General features: G+C 39.4%; 1 protein-coding gene across 2 annotated transcripts in view; it reads right to left on the reverse strand.

Annotated features, from left to right (window-relative positions):
* The window catches only part of ly75 (lymphocyte antigen 75), a 141982-nt gene that overhangs the window by 58587 nt on the left and 66592 nt on the right, over positions 1 to 16803 (reverse strand). For both annotated transcript variants that reach the window (XM_072579435.1, XM_072579434.1), the window contains exons 16-20: positions 14867 to 14984; positions 10193 to 10228; positions 9531 to 9706; positions 8013 to 8077; positions 2496 to 2587 (exon numbers count right to left, since the gene is read on the reverse strand). In XM_072579435.1, the coding sequence (XP_072435536.1) occupies positions 2496 to 2587; positions 8013 to 8077; positions 9531 to 9706; positions 10193 to 10228; positions 14867 to 14984 (487 nt within the window). The remainder of the gene's footprint in view (positions 1 to 2495; positions 2588 to 8012; positions 8078 to 9530; positions 9707 to 10192; positions 10229 to 14866; positions 14985 to 16803) is intronic.

Consider the following 16803-nt stretch of genomic DNA (forward strand, 5'->3'; position numbering starts at 1 on the left):
TTTTCTTTATCTGGGAATTTTTATTACCCCTGTCTTCCGGTAGCTGTACAGAGGTAACTTTGTGCAGCTGTTTGATTAAAATGAATGTTCTCCCTTGGCTGCTATATCCTGAGAATGCTCCCGCTATTAATACCCAAACAGGCACTGCGGAGGTTTGAGAGATGGCTTGGATAGTCGTCCGTTACTTAAACTTACCAAGCTGCAGCTTCTGCAGGATATTGCGCGGTGTGGGGGGGGGGGGGCTCATGGTGGTGGAGGGTGTGTACCTCCTAGATTTGAAGAAATATCAAATAGACGCCCTGCTGTCAAATGTAGGCAAATGGCTACACAGTGACCGAAAAGCGATATGGCTTGATGTGGAGGACTTATAGGACACTTTGCCACTCCACTCAGTGTTTATGGATAAGATGAGGTTGGCAGTTGAGCACTGTAAAAGTCCAGCTATCATAAATATGTAAAAGGATGGAGGATGATGCAGGGTGAGGGCAATTTGTTTAAAGACTTTGCCGTTTACCCAGACAATGGGAGCCCCAGGATTTAGGCCGGGATCAATGGACTCCAGCTTGGGAGGATAAAGGAATCAGCTAGGCTCCTGTCATTTATCTCTCCACCCTACAGGCTCTCTGCCTTTATTCCTGATGAAGGGCTTTTGCCCGAAACGTCGATTTTCCTGCTCCTCGGATGCTGCCTGAACTGATGTGCTTTTCCAGCACCACTCTAATCCAGGATAAAGGAATCTCCTGTCTGGGAGACCTGTTTGAGGGGGTGGACTTGATGTCTTTTAGGCAAGGTGGTCAGAAATATGGAATCCTAAAAAGGACCTTTTCCAGATATTTCCAAGTTAGGGATTATATACAGAAGAAAACCATGCTCCTGACATAGCCCTACGAGCCAGATATAGAATGTAGAGTGCTCCGATGTTGGGGTGCTCTCTCAGTTAGTACCATATACCATCTGCAGAGTGATAATGCCTTGGGGGATAGGGAGAGACTTCATGAGATTTGGAATCAGGGGTTAGGGGAAGAAATTTCATCAGAAACGTGGGAGGATATATGGGGGAAATGTAAAGACGATTTCAATATGCAACAGAGCAGAAGCAATGCAAATGAAGATTCCCCACAGGGCCCAGATGGCACCAGAGAGAGGTTAGCAAAGTTCAAGAAAGGATCATCCCTGAAATGTCCCAAATGTAAAAACAGTATTGGCACCCTTATATATTGTTTCTGGTTCAGTTACAAGATCAGTGGATACCGGGTGGCCATTGTAAATGAGCTGGAGAGGATTCTGGGAGGTTAAGTTGGGGAGGTGGGTGGGGTCTGGTGTCCCTCCTCTTGGCACTACCAAACCTTCCCTCTCTGGAGGAGCACAGGAAGAGGTTGTTTAATATCCTGATGCACTGTGCAAGGAAGAACATCCTAATGAACTGGATATCAGAAAAACCTCCAGGTCTTGCAGGGTGGCATAGACTTGTGATGGAGCTAGTCCCTCAAGATTACCTGACAAGTATGGCGCACCATGGAACGGAGCGATTCTATAAAACATGGCAGCTTTTTCTAAATTATATAGAGATGGATCTGTTGGCGGTATTGATTAGGGCCTTTGTATAGCCATGAGGGCCGTACATGGCGGTTTGTGTGGCGGGAGTGCCTTGTAAATACGGGTATAATTACTGTTGCTCCCATAGACACGAGCCTTGATGGAAAACCCTGTCTGGTTCACCAACCCCTTCCAGGGAAGGGAAATCTACCAACTTTAGAGAGTCTGGCTTACATGTGAGTCCAGATCCAAGGCAATGTGATTGACTCTTAACTACCTTGAAACAGCCAAGCAAGCCACTCAATTGAGAATAATTTGCATGTTCAAATGCTGGGCTTGCCAGCAACTTCCACCATGAGACCATTTTTTAAAACAAGTTTATCTACCCTGCTCTTTCCTTTTTTTCAAAAAAAAAATGTTTATTCAATTCCCTTTGGGGATAGGATTTAGAAGAGGAAATAGGGAAGACTCCAAAACTTAAATTACACTTTGTGATGGGATAAAGCTGGCATGTAGATGCAGTAATAAGATATGGAATAGCATTTATTGTATGTCCAAAATAATTAAAAGTTTCTGTTAAAAATCTTAAAATCTTCTGGTGTAGCTCTACCACTTAATTGCTGGGTGCTTAGATGTTATCGGTCACTAACAGGAACCTGAACGGTAATATGTTTCTTGTTGTTGTTTACATTCCAGAGTTTCATGTAATTGGCAAACTTTGAAATTATGTTCTGTACAGTCAAGTACACAATTCAGAAATACTAGTGGTCAGAACAGTGACTCCCAGGGAACACCACATTATAATTCCCTCACACTGAGGATCGACCATTTGCTAATGTCCTGACCTTGAGCCAGTTTTGCATCCATGCTAATACTATCCCATTAATTTTATCGATATAGGATCATAATTAATCTATAACAATTTACAATAACAAACATGCAAAGTACAAATTACTTACCAATCCACCGGACATAAGGAGTTATAAACCAACAATCTCTATATCGGTTATGGAAGGAGTGAAATCGATCATATATATAATAGGGACCAAAACTAAAAAAGGAAAAATATAAAACGTCAGTTAGAGTGCAATCAAATATGTAAATTATTTGATGAAACAAAGTTAAATATTTCTTCTTCTGTCTTGAAGTTAGTTTGCTCAATCATCCTCAGCTGCTTTAATTAGATAGGAGTTTGGTGGTGGTGGCTGGTTTGGGCCTTGGCAGGGTAGGGCAGTGGCCAGTGAAAAAGAAGAAATGCTTGCTGATAATTGTAGTTCTCAGTAAATTTGCAACTCAAATACTGCCTGGAATTGAATTCCCTTCAGCAGACTACCTTATAAGCCTTTCAGACACAGGCTAATTAAGGCCCTCATTCACTGGAATTCCATCAGCAGCAGCCAGAGGAATTGCCATCAAGGGAGACTGCCCAACAAACTCGACTGGATTTACCAGTGGCCTACAGGAAGGAGGCATTCCTTTTTAATGGGCACTCAGGCTGAAAGAGACCCAGCATAAGACCACCCCATTGCCCAGGCTTCTGATTTTCCTGCTGTAGCTCTCACCTTGCTCACACTCACCTATATCTGAGATTCCATGGCAATCATTACAGCAGATCCCACTGCATTACTAACAGTGGCTAGGATTCTGTGGCATGACTGGTACTGGAAGACATTTACATTAAATGGGAGAATTGGCACTGCCCAGTAAGGCGTACAATTACCTCAATAACATTTGCCCTCCTGCAGAAAATCAACACTGTGCGCCGACTGGTTGGCAAGATCTCAAACTCCCACTTCAAGCCCTGACCACTGAAGAAGTCCATGACCATATGAAGCAGGATCAAGATAACTGACAAGATGTAACATCCCAACCATTGCCCATCTCCAATAAGAGAATCTAAATACCACTGACTGAAAGGCAAGATATTGCCAGATAGGCTTAAGCAGTCATAGGGGTACACCATGTTATTGAAGGGGGTTAACAGTCTTAGAAAAAAGGAGGGGAATTAGGTTTGAAAAGTCAGTTTCAGACAGACAGGGATTAAGAAGCTAAAATATTCAAGACAGAATATTGTGGGCAAAGAGGGGATGGAATCCATGACCTTAAGACGACAGTAGTCCCACTAACTCAGATTTGAACAGAGCATTGTCAGAAAGTTGGTCACAAATCTGAGGGATAATAACACTTACAACAGTTAAATAAGAAAAGGTAGTTTGAGAGAAAAGGGCTAGGAGAGGAACAAGAGTTTAAATGCATTTATTTTTGTGGAATTGTGTAGCAGCAGTGGTAGTTTCAAAATGAATAGGAACTCTACGAAGAAAAAGGAACCATTACAACATCAGGAAGTACTGGAACCAGAATGGGAAGTGGGTCTTGTGGATGAAATAAATTTAGAGGGCATGGATACTCAGTGGTTAGCACTGTTGCCTCTGAGTGCCAGGGACCTGCATTTGATTGTAATCATGGGCAACTCTTGTGCAGTTTGCACATTCTTTCTGTCTCTGTATGGGTGTCCACCGGGTAGTCTGGTTTCCTCTCTCAGTCTAAAGGTGAGCAGGTTTGATGAATTGGCCATGCTAAATTGTGCATAGTGTCCAGAGATGTGCAGGCTGGGAGGATAAGCCATAGGATACGCAGGTCTACAGGGAAAGGGAAGGGCAGTGGGCATGGATGGGATGCTCTTCAGAAGGTCAGTGCAGATTTGCTGGATCAAATGGCCTCTCTCTGCTCTACAGGGATTTTATGATTCTATGGGAGTTAATGGACCGCAGGTTGATTTAACACAGTCAGGCGAGAGTGATGAAACCGAAAAAAAAACCAGTTGGACTGACAATTTCTATCTTAGTCAGCAGCAAAATGGATACCAATTTTTATCTCAGTGTGTTCATATAATTTTCCATCTTGGTGCAGATTCTTCTGTTCTAGAGTAGAAGTTTGGCATCAGGACTGAAAGTGAGAGTTGCTTTCACTTGCAGGCTGTAGGGTGTTTTTCATTAGATTATGTAATGGTCAGCTAATGCAATAGGCACACGAGGAGCATGGCATGATGTGTCAGAGGTAGACATCAAATTGACAAGGTCATTGTTACTTTACAGCGTAGAAGATCTAGGAGCCATATTGAAAAAGCATTTCCCGGAAAACAGGACCCTGACTGGATATCTGTTCTGGGAGAAAGTGAGGACTGCAGATGGGCTTATGCCCGAAACGTCGATTCTCTTGTTCCTTGGATGCTGCCTGACCTGCTGCACTTTTCCAGCAACACATTTTCAGCTCTGGATATCTGTTCTGTTTGATTCTGGTCATGTTTTCCCCCCTCAGGGCAGTCACACCGCAACAGGATGGCCTTGCAATTTAGTGATGTATCAATACCTCATTATCCTCCGGATCCGGTTCTTCCTGGAAAGACAGCAACAGGCTGTCAACCAAGGCACCCTGAACGTAGGTGACAGCTCATGTCAGCATCCCTGGACCAAGGGCAGGAAGAGGATGACCAATTTGCTGCTAATTGTAAGCACAAGTGATACTTAGCTCACCCTAAAAGCTGGCACTCAAAGGCAGAACAGAATGTAAATGTGGGATTACAGAGTGACATCACACAGGAGTTAGTAAAGCAAGCTTGAAAATGGACTGAATGAGAGAGCCACTTCATGCCTACTGCAGGATAGTCTTTGTCTAGAATATTTACTAGCTTAGCATGCCATAGATCAGAAAACTGAGAAATAGGTCATTCGGCCCACTGAGGATAATCCACCATCGAATGAGGTCACGATTTATCTGATAATCTTAATCTTCACTTCGCTGCTTTTTCCTTATAACCCTAATTCTGATTAAAATTAAAAATCTGTCTAGCCCAACCTTGAATATATTTAATGACTCAGCCTCAACAGCAATCTGTGGTAAAGAATTCTACAGATCCACTACCCTCAGAAGAGAATTAGTGACTCCTTATTCAGAGATTACACCCTTTGGCCCAAACTCTTCCACATGGGGTAACAACCTTTCCATATATACCCTTTCAAGCCCCCAAAGAGTTTTGTATGTTTCAATAGGCGGTTTCTCATTCTTCTAAATTCCAATGAGTACAAGCCCAATCTATTCAGCCCTTCCTATAAGAAATTCCTCTTATACACAGGATCAACCTAATTAACCTTCTCTGGATTGCCTTCAAATGTCAATATATCTTTCCTTAAATAAGGGAGATCAACTCTGTCCACAGTTCCTCAGCTGTTGTCTGACCAGTATCTTGTCCAGTTTTAGAAAGACATCCTTACTTTTATACTCCATTCCCTTTGAAATAAAGGCTAACATTCCATTTACCTACTTTGTTCACTCTCAACTTTGTGATTTATGTACAAGGACTCCCAAATTCCTGAGCTGTACCTTTCTGCACTTCCTCCATTTAAATAATAATCAGCTCCTCTTTTCTTTTCCTGCCAAAATGCATAACCTCACATTTTCCGACATTTTATTCTATCTACCAAGTGCAGATTGTGTCATCTGCAACTTGGTTACGTACCATTTGGGATAACACCCACTGCTCTGGTTTGTCATCATAAGTGAGATAAAATTAGAGACAAAGGTCTCTTAACTCAGATGACCCACTCTGGCTAAGCCTGCATGGGAGGTGAACCATGGCCGACAATGCATCAATGGAGGCAATGTCTTTGCAAAGATCAAAGACATTGACTGATGCACACGTAGGATTAACGCATTCAACTTTGGGCAAGAGAATTGTGCTTAACCCTGAGCTAATGCAAATACTAATTCTAAAATGTCCTCCAGGCAGGCTCCAGAACCAAGAAAAAGTGATGAAAGACTAACTCCCAGCTCTACTTCCCACCTCGGAGGATGACTACACCATTCAGCACTCACCTGTCCCCTCCTCCAGCACAGACACATTCACCTCAGTGGGTTCACATTCTTCATTAGATTCTGCTCACTACCTGGTGAGCACATCACAGACAGGTACCCATGACTAACAAACAAGGTAATAACGGAGACGTCTGATAATGAGGAAGGGCAACTGAGCTCCTGCTGAGCATACAGATGTCCAAACTCAGGATTTAGCCATAAGAAACCTAATAGAGATGCAGAACCAGGTAGAGGAAAAATCATGCAAATGTGCTAGCAGTTATGTGCAGACTTGACTGAAAAGTGGAGTCATCCATCCACATAGAGTTAAAACATTGCTGTAGCATGTGAATACTTGTCTTCATCCATGAAAATGACTGCAACTGTCATGAAGGGTCTGGTCCAGCACAGTACTCAGTGATTGCCAGGTAAATATTTAAACCTACATTCCATTGTGCAAAGGAGGGTGTTGGTGTCATTTTGTAGCCAAAAGGGTGTTTTACCTGATGCAGCAATACTTACGTTATTTACTGTAAAGAAGAAACTGAAAATAGGTATTGTATTGAAGAATCCAACAGATTTTATTGAAACCATTTGTTTCAAAGATTATATGCCTTGGGTATAATAGTGTCTGAGCTAATATTAAGTGTAGGTTACAACAGAGGAGAATGCTTCCAGTAGAGTGTTGTGTTTCAAGTTGTCATCTGAAGTAGAATGGAGTATGAAATCATTGTACCATCAGGTCACATGTTATGATACAGTGAAGATACCATGAGCATAATACTTCAGGTGTTCTGACCACAAGCTATAACACCACTGCTAAGTGAAACAATAGCTTGTTGAGGGATTAAGGTTGTTCCTCCTCTTCAAGGAATTGGGATGGTACAGTCATCCACAGACTGAGGTGAGAAGTACCAGCGAAGCACCTGGGGAAATTCGATCTACACTGTCTCTCCACTTCACTTTTTGTCTTTTTGTTGTTACAAATTACAATAGTGGGGAGATGGAATTAAGGATACAGTTAGCAATGGAAAAAAAACATAGGTAGGCATTAACACTGCCCTATACAACAATGCTAACTAAGATGGGTTAGGCATACTTTAACCTCACCAAAAGTTATAATGTTTCATGTGTGATCAGACTAAATCCACAAATCACATCCATATATTTACTTCCATCAATGATGAGGAATGAAAACTGTCCAATTTTCTTTATCCTAATTATTTTTATTTAGATCATCATGGATTGATGAATAGACCTTGAAATGATCTACTGGGGGTTGAACTGACCCTGAAAGTGAAAGTGGACTCTTCTATAGTAAAATACTATACTAGGCCATTAAATAATGGAATAAATGATGCATTTCTACAATTAAACTGCCAGTATTAGAATGTAGTCATGCTGCAGTACCAATGCAAAATAAACAAACAATTTGTATTTGGATTGAATACCCACAAAAATATAATAGTTTACAGAATAGTGACAGTTTCCATTGAAAGTTCGGAAAAGTCTGTATCACAGAAACATATATTCTTCAATGTCAATCACATTGTGAATGTAGATGAAGTGATTAGAAATTATATTAACAAATTGAAAATTAAAAAAATATTATATGCAGTACTTACAATGGACTGTTCATCATATTGTAATTGATGGCCTTTACCCACCACTTTAGCAACGAAGGAAAGTGCTGTAGAGAGGAAAAGTCAATTTCTAATTTTCATGCATTAACATCTTGCAATTTTAGTTCTCTTTGCCAAATAGAACTGCTCAACTCAGGTATTCTTTCCTCTTACAGGAAGTCAAATGTACGAGTCAGAGTCTGGTCATCTGTTGTATCTAAATTGGATATTTTTGTGCTCCTGGGGAAGCTTCTCTCTTTATGTGTTGGCTCAGAATCTTAATTTTTATTCCTAATCTGATCTGATGACCTCAAGTGCAACTTGCCCTCGTCAGCAGATGGCCATTTTTCCAGGCCAGTTATGCAAAGCAATTAAGTGACAATTTTTATTTTTAGAGTGGAAAGATCAATTGTGGAAATCTCAATCCTCGTGTACTTATTGGCTTGAGCATTATGAATTGCTTTCTCCTGGGTGCTTTAAAAAGATGCGTTTTAGAAAGTGCAGTATTATTGGCAGACATAGTCCTTGGCATTCTGATGTAGAATGTTAATAGCAACAATATTAGGTGCTTAGATAAAAATTTACATTATCTTGAAGACTCACCATTGCACATCTGTGATATTCACAAATACAAACCCTTTTAACATCAGTACAAGTTGTTCTGTTATAATGTGCCTTTCATCAACATGAATTCGCTGTAACATGCTTGATGAATTGGGGATGCTGTTTCCACAGTGCAAACTTTTAAAATGAGTGTTGGCTGTAATGTGATTACAGAGCCAACACCTTAAGCTCTCTTTCTAAAACTCTTCTATAACATGGTTGCACAAGAACTGACTATATTTTATTAATTTGTCTTAAATAGATTTTTTAGTTTTAATAGACTTAAAATTTTAATAAGAAAATTCCTGCATATGTATAACATTTGCATATACTTGTAATTATATATTCAAATATACAATTTGTATTTCAATATATCTCATAGTGGAAGTGAAAGTTACTACCTTATTCCTGTCTGGTGAGAGATTCTGGATGATAGTTTAACTCTTGGCTTCATGGCTCTGGAGAGCAAGTTATGATCAGATTTCCCAAAAAGAAAATTGTCATCACTTTTGAAAATATATCTTGATAATATAATTTGCTGACTTTGTGCTCATAATGTAAAGCCTATTTGCTGGCAATGCACACTGGATAAGATGCTCTACACTCACCACATGGTTCATCCAAATTTCCCATTATATTGCGTATGTGCACAGTGATGCAGCAGCTTGCAAGGTAATGTGCAGGAATCGTCACATGTGGCAGCACATTTTATTTAGAAAGATGGTGTTAAAAATACTGGTTGCACACAAGAACTAAATTATAAATGAAACACTAGACACACCCTGGCAGCATTACCAAGTCATTAAAATTATCCCTAGAGACATCTGATGTAGCCTCAATACATATTGAAGAAATACTTTTGATCATTAGTAATGCCAATATACAGACAAAAACCTTGATAAAGAAGATAAAACTCACCTTTAGTAGATGAGTCTTAATCATTTTTATTGCAGGTCTGGATGTTATGGAAGCCAATTTGCTCTCATTCCTTGAACAATATAGATCAGCTTCTTGGTAAGTTAACCTGGTGTTGTTCACAAACCAATATTCATTACCATCAATAACAACCGTGGGCCCATGAATACTCTCGCCGTCTGAAGAAAAAGTGCACAGGAAAATGTTGACAGTTAAGAACCTGAAACAATATCAGATGGCTCTCAAATGTTAAGAGTTGAGTTTTTTTCTTTGATGGATACAAATACATTTTACTTGAGATCACACTTTAAATTGTATTATTTTTACGTCGAGTTTCATTTCATTCATTCTGCCATTCCTAACTATTAGTTAGGATGAACGTGTAAATAAATTGGGAATAACTTCTGGATTTTGTCTCATTGCCATGCAGAAGTGTGGTATCTTTGGTAGAGTAGGCTATGATTGGAAATCCAAACTAAGTTGGTATAAGGAGATAAACAGTGCTCATGGTTGAATAATTGACAATATACTAGTTTGAAACATTACAATTAAATGCCAAGAGAGACATCAAGCTAGATTGTGTCTGACCTGGCCACATATCAGAGTCATTTCTAGAAAACTGTACAATTCAAACCAGGACCATTTTTGTGTGAGAAATGACTTACCAGGAATGTACCAGGGAGGTCTCCTCAATTTAATCCCTGCCAAAACAAAAAAGTCTAAATGAATAACTTACAAGCCAATTATTATTATTTTTAAATTATCCATTAAATAAATTGTAACCAAAATTTACATGGATCCTCTCCTGCTCTCTTGTAGTAACCTCAACAACATTGCCAGAGAAACAGCATAAATGCGAGAAGTGGCTAATAAGTTTAGTTTTAAGTGTTGCTGAAAAATACGTCAACACATCTCATCTTGCAGTCAACAGGATAAATTGCAAGAATACCAATTTGAGGGGAAAACCAACATTGATACTGACGAGGAGAATGCTGATTGGTCAGCAAGTGGACTAATTGGTAGAGATGTTTTGCTAGGGAGAATGCACCAATTAAATGATGTTAACTGCTAGACTGTGTCTAACTTTTAAACCAGGCAGGTTAACTGATTTGATATGGCTATGAATGACATCTGTGAATGGCTACCACTAACTTTGAGTTGATAAAGACACCGTATTATAGAATCCCTAGTGTGTAAACAGGCCATTAGGCCCAACAAGTCCACACTGACTCTCCGAAGAGTATTCCATCCAGACCCATTCACCTACGACTTTTCATTTCCCCTGACTAATGCACCTAACCGATATAACCTTGAACACTATGGGCTATTTAGCATGGCCAGTTCACCCTTACCTGCAAATCTTTAGATTATGGGAGGAAACCAGAGCACCCAGAGGAAACCCACATAGACACGGGGAGAATGTCCACGCAACTCCACACAAACAGATGCCAGAGGCTGGAAACGAACCTGGGTCCCTGGCACTGAGACATCAGTGCCAACCACTGTGCTACCATGCTGCCCACATGTAGCATCCAGGACACCACTGCATCAATCTGTGATCCTGACTGATAATCCTAAAGTGGTCATCAGCATAATTCTTCATACATGTAGGATTACCCAGCAAATTTTATCCAATTGCAGAATTACATCTAATGTTGGACACGGTTTGGTAAGCATGGTTAATACCTTACTGTTGTGAACAGCTAAAAAGGACATGGTGTTTGATATGATCCACTGGGGTTTAGGACAAACTTTACCTCATAGCAACATTGAAATTCACACACTACTCTCCTCATTTTTGCGAAAGGCAGATCATCTTGTTGGTTTGACAGCAGCGTCCTGTTAGTGGCAAACACTAACTGGGTTATGTGAAACTGTTAGATTCAGCTGTTGCTAAAACCCCTGAGATACCTTACTCTTCCTGGATAATCTGAGACAGACGGTGTACTTTTCCAGACCTTTGAGTCTTGAATGAGTTCACACGTTATACAGTGACAAATAATCTGATTAGGGTACCCAGATTTGACGTGCCCTACTTCAACATCAAGTTTATATGGTGAACACAAGCTTCAGCCCTTTGAGTTTGCCAATAAAGTCAACTGCATGGAACAGTGGGAATTCCACATTTATACTGTCCAATGGTCATAAGTGTGATAGACAGTAGTAGAGAACCCCATGGCGGATTTCTCAACTGGGATACTAAGGAAATAATACAGTTAATTTGATTGTTCTACTTTAAAAATTATTTTGAGCAGAGGATGAAGTCTACACAGACACACATGGGCCTTCTTATATGCAGTTAGAGATTCAAATATAGCAAATGTACCATGTACATATTGGAAATATGCAAGGGATATATCTGAACCCATTGGACCTGCTGCTCAGCATAACCAGAAAATATTACTCGGGAGCGGTCTAAATAAAATGTTTGCTGCTTTTCTACAAGAGCAGCAAATTGCTGGGGAAATATATACAAATAGATTGGCCCTCATGGCTCACAAATTTTGCACATGCATGGTTGTGCAAGACACAAACATGCTATCCCTTTACACCTGATCTTATCCATGACGGATTCTGCAGAATATGGATTGGCCAAATGCTTGTGTGAATTGCTCCAATCATTTCTGAACATATTTTCCACTTAGGTGGTGAAAGATTTCTTCACATTTGCACAGATAGCAATACACTATTCAGGTGCCTGCCTGGTACTTAATACATTCACCAACATACCATTCAAGGAAGCCAGACATCTGTGCTGTAGCACGCTTCAGACGTCTAGATGCACCACCATTGTATGAAGCAGTATTCATGAAACTTAAAAACTCAGCAACTCATGCAGTTCATTTCACTTTCAATGACACCATATATGCTCAAATTGATGGTATTACCATGGGATTCCCACTTGGCTCAGGGCACGAGTATCTTTGTTGGATTCTCAAATGTGTATTTAATGGAATTGCATACAATTTTTTAGTCCTTGCATATTGTAAATATGTTGAAGATTGATTTGTTCTATTTTAAATCTGCAGATATATGCAAGATTCTTATACATGCCTTAATGTGTAGCATTTAATGTTCAAGTTCACACCTGGTGTGGAACATTAAACGAGCTCTTTTTCCTTGCTATCCCAGTTGAGAAATGGGCCAGAGGTTCTTTACTACTGTTTACCACAAATCTATGATCACTGTTCAGTATACCTTGTTAGGATTCCTATAGCTCCACATGTTACGAAGGTAACCTGATCAACAACCTTGCAAATAGATCCTGACCCGTTTGTTCACCTTTCACACTTGATGCTGAAATACAGCGCACCAGAACCATCAGACAGGATAATGGCTATATATTGTGCAAACACATGAATGGCCCTAAAGCAATCACTCCTGGCTGTGATAAGTGCCAACTCTACCTCAGATGAGGCACCTACAAAGTTTGATTAACAGGTGAAATCAACTGTTTCAAGCTGCTACAATGCAGTAGCAAGACAATAGTATTCACCACTAACAGGATGCGGTTGTCAAACAAAAAAAAAAGCATCCTATCATAAAAACAGTAATATCGTACATGAATTTCAGTGCCAGTGGGAAACCAAATATGTAGTGTTATGAATTTGAAGGAGTGTACTTTCCTTTTAAAGTACTGTACCTTTAAAAAAGAGTGAATGCTCTTCTGCACTGAGAACTTACACGCCTGTCCTGTCATATGATTAACTAGCAGCCTCAGAGCGTACTGGAAAATTGAAAATTTGTAACATTTGGCTGTGAAATAGATAGGAGAGTTGGCTGTTGTTTTGACAACAATTTGCATTTAACCAGTTTAAAATATAGCCCAGGATACTAAAACCCAATTGAGTTTGAATTTATTGTTTTGCCAACAACAAACCAATTAGATGATCAAATTTGGGGTTATAAAAAAGGCAGACATTTTGAAAATCAGCAAGAAAGACCCAAGATGTTGAAACACTCTTTCAAAAGGTACCTTTTCATATTAAATATATTCAAATAAAAGATGACGCAGGGAGAAAGACACTGGAGACAATAGCCACTGTATCATTTTGGAATTAAGTCGATGGAATTTTATTGGAACAGTATATTGTTAGAGCTGGAGGCAGATAATAAGCTGTTTAGAGAAAGTGAGGCTTAGAGTTGTGAACAGTTGTTGTTTAATGTTCTCTTTTAAAGAATAAATTGATATTATTTTCTTTAATTAGTAGAATTTGGGAGTTCGCCATCACTTTTATTTTAACAGATTACGAGGCGAGGCAAACTGTTCTGGGTGTTTTAGTTTAATTAACAGATAGGTTCCCCACTGTGTTGTAAAAGCAGGCCATATATTCTAAAGGTTAGTGGGTTGTATCAAATAACATATCCCTTCATCTGTTTGCAAGATAATAACCATGCCCTCAACCAGCTTGTACTTGCAAATCTCAGTGACCAACATTTGATAGGTTTTTGCAATTGGATAATACTTGCTGAATAATCTCAAGTAGGTGAAGAATTATGCTAAGAAATGATCAGGAGTTTCAGTCAGGTTTATGGTATGGCACACTTGCTTATATTGGAAGCTACACATCTAAGTACACAGAGCCTTGTTCTTTCTGCCTACAAAGAACATGTACAAATAATATGCCTGTGTAAACTCAGCAAAATGGGTGAAAACCATTTGCTGGTTAATTTTTCAGGGCAATACCACAGTCAGAGTCAATGTGCTCAGTTTAAAATTTAAACGAAGCCTGGAATTTAACTATCAATTATCATTAACTGGCACATTCACTATAGAAGCAACAATCAGACTTCTTTTGCTGATCAGCAGTCTCTACTTGCATAGTACAAATGTTGGCTTTCCCCTTGAATTAGTATACTTGCAAATTATCCTGAAAGTGCAAAACATATCTTTAAAAAAAATGTTTATTGTTTCAGCAATACTTAAAGTTTTGCACTACCAAATATCTTTTTTCCCCTCTGGTAAACCCACCAGTTTCTCAAACGTTAGAGCAAGAGAAGTGCTGTACCTTCTATTCCTTTTAGTTACTTTATTAATATCACCAATCAAACCTGAAGTGATGCACTTTTCTACTCTGCCTTAAAAAAAAAGTACATAAATGTCAAAAGTGAAAAAAGATCATTGAACAATAAATCCTATATCTGCTTGTAGCCCACTGAAATAAATTAATTTCAGCATGATTAACCTGCTTCCTGGTATCATCTTCTCTTATATAATGAACGTAGCAATCTAAAAGCTCAACATTAATTATTTAGCTAAATGATTGATGCAGTGATAATTGCAGCAAAGTTAACTAACATATCATAGATAACTGCAGTTAATTTGGATAAACAATTACCTTTAGGTATTTGACACACCCATTCCAGTTTAATATCACAATGGAAGGGCATCAAGTGATAATCAAATTTCCTTCTGATATCAAACATCATGAAACGATGCCACAAAGGTTTCTGGGTCTGTGGAAGTACAAAATGAAACTGTATTGTTTGCATAATCAAAAATGCATATAACAAATTTGATACCATTCATTGTTGAAAATTCCAGCTGCAAAGGAACTATAAAATTGGGAGCACTGAGGAAGGGTCACTGGACCGGAAATGTTACCTCTAATTTTTCTTCACGGATGCTGCCAAAACTGCTGAGCTTTGCCAGTAACTTCTGTTTTTGTTAGCACTGTTAATGTGTTACACAGTCAAATCTATGCTTACACTCTGATAAGAGTAAGGAGTGAAATTTATTACTGCTACTTTCTTTCTTAATAGCCCATGTAAATGAAAAATCAATACTTTGTTTACAAGATCTGACTAATTTCATGATCATGATTTTAACTAATCCTATCAAATATTTACAGAGTGATTTTCAACAGATTCTTAACCTCAAAAGTGCAGTGACTGGCAGGTGAAAATGCTGGTATGGAATAGAAGAAGGGTGAAATTATTTGGTCATACCCAAGGCTCACCTGATGACTGGAATTTGATGTTAGGGACGTGAGTTCCAGCTGCTACTTGGGGAAGCAGTGGAAGCCTCAAGTCTCCTATCTATAGGAGGTTCCTGCTAGCCCAAGCTAAATGAACATGAACAGTCTGAGGCGTGCCACTTCTAGACTTCCGAGAAGTCACATGACTTAAAAATGGCTTGCCTGACTGTAGACCCCTGCAGGGGCTGTTTTGAATAGTGACTGACTCAGTGCGAAACCTGCTAAGATCATGCAGATAGGGAGGCATGCTTGCAAAGCACAAGCCGCCTAGCTGATCTTTCCCATTTAAGAACAAAGAAAATTCACAGCCCAGGAACAGGTCCTTCAGCCCTAAAAGCCTGAGCTGATCCAAATGTACTGTCTAAACCTGTCGATCAATTCCTAAGCATTTGTATCCCTCTGCTTCCCCACTTACTCATGCATCTGTCCAGATGCATCTTAAATGAGTCTACCGTGCCTGCCTCTACCACCTCTGCTGGCAACTTGTTCCAAATGCCCACAACTCTGTGTGATGTACTTGCCGTGTGTATTCCCCTTAAACTTTCCACCTCTCACTTGGAAAGCATGACCTCTCATTATTGAATCCTTCACCCTGGGAAAAAGCTTGTCTCTATCCACCCTGTCTATACCCTTCATGATTTTGTAAGCCTCAAATCAGGTCCCCCCTCAATCTCCTTTTTCTAGTGAAAATGAACCTAACCTACTCAACTTCACTTCATGGTTAGCACCTACCATACCAGGCAAAATCCTCATAAACCTTCTCTGCACCCTCTCCAAAGTGTCCACATCATTTTGGTAGTGTAGCGACCAGAACTGTACACAGTATTCTAAATGCGGCCAAACCAATTTCTGAAAATAAACCTTCCTACATTAGTTATGGGTGAAACTGATTTGCTGTTTTCAAAGAGTTGTTGAAAGAAAATGTGAAGATTGTGTTTCTGAAGCAAATTGTGACTGCAAGACCTCAAAACACTTATGCATGCTAGGTGATTTGATCAACATACAAGAACAAAGCCCCAGACTCCAGAACATTTAATGCTTTTTCCTTCTGCCTGTTAGAATAACCTATTGACTAAAAAACTTTTTACTTCATAAAGTTGAACTCTACAATGAACCTGTTGCTTTGCCCTGTTTTCCTAAAGGCTTTATGTATAAGTGTGTTCTGGAGATATTTATATACCTCTGACTATGTAGGTTAACAAATTATTGCATCTTTATTGAATGACTTGGTTTTTGATAATAAACCTGCAAATCATGTTATTAAAAGAAATCTGGCTGATAGATAATTTTGTTTAAAA

The sequence above is a fragment of the Chiloscyllium punctatum genome, chromosome 10 (assembly GCF_047496795.1).
Source record: "Chiloscyllium punctatum isolate Juve2018m chromosome 10, sChiPun1.3, whole genome shotgun sequence".
NCBI classification, from domain to species: domain Eukaryota; kingdom Metazoa; phylum Chordata; class Chondrichthyes; order Orectolobiformes; family Hemiscylliidae; genus Chiloscyllium; species Chiloscyllium punctatum.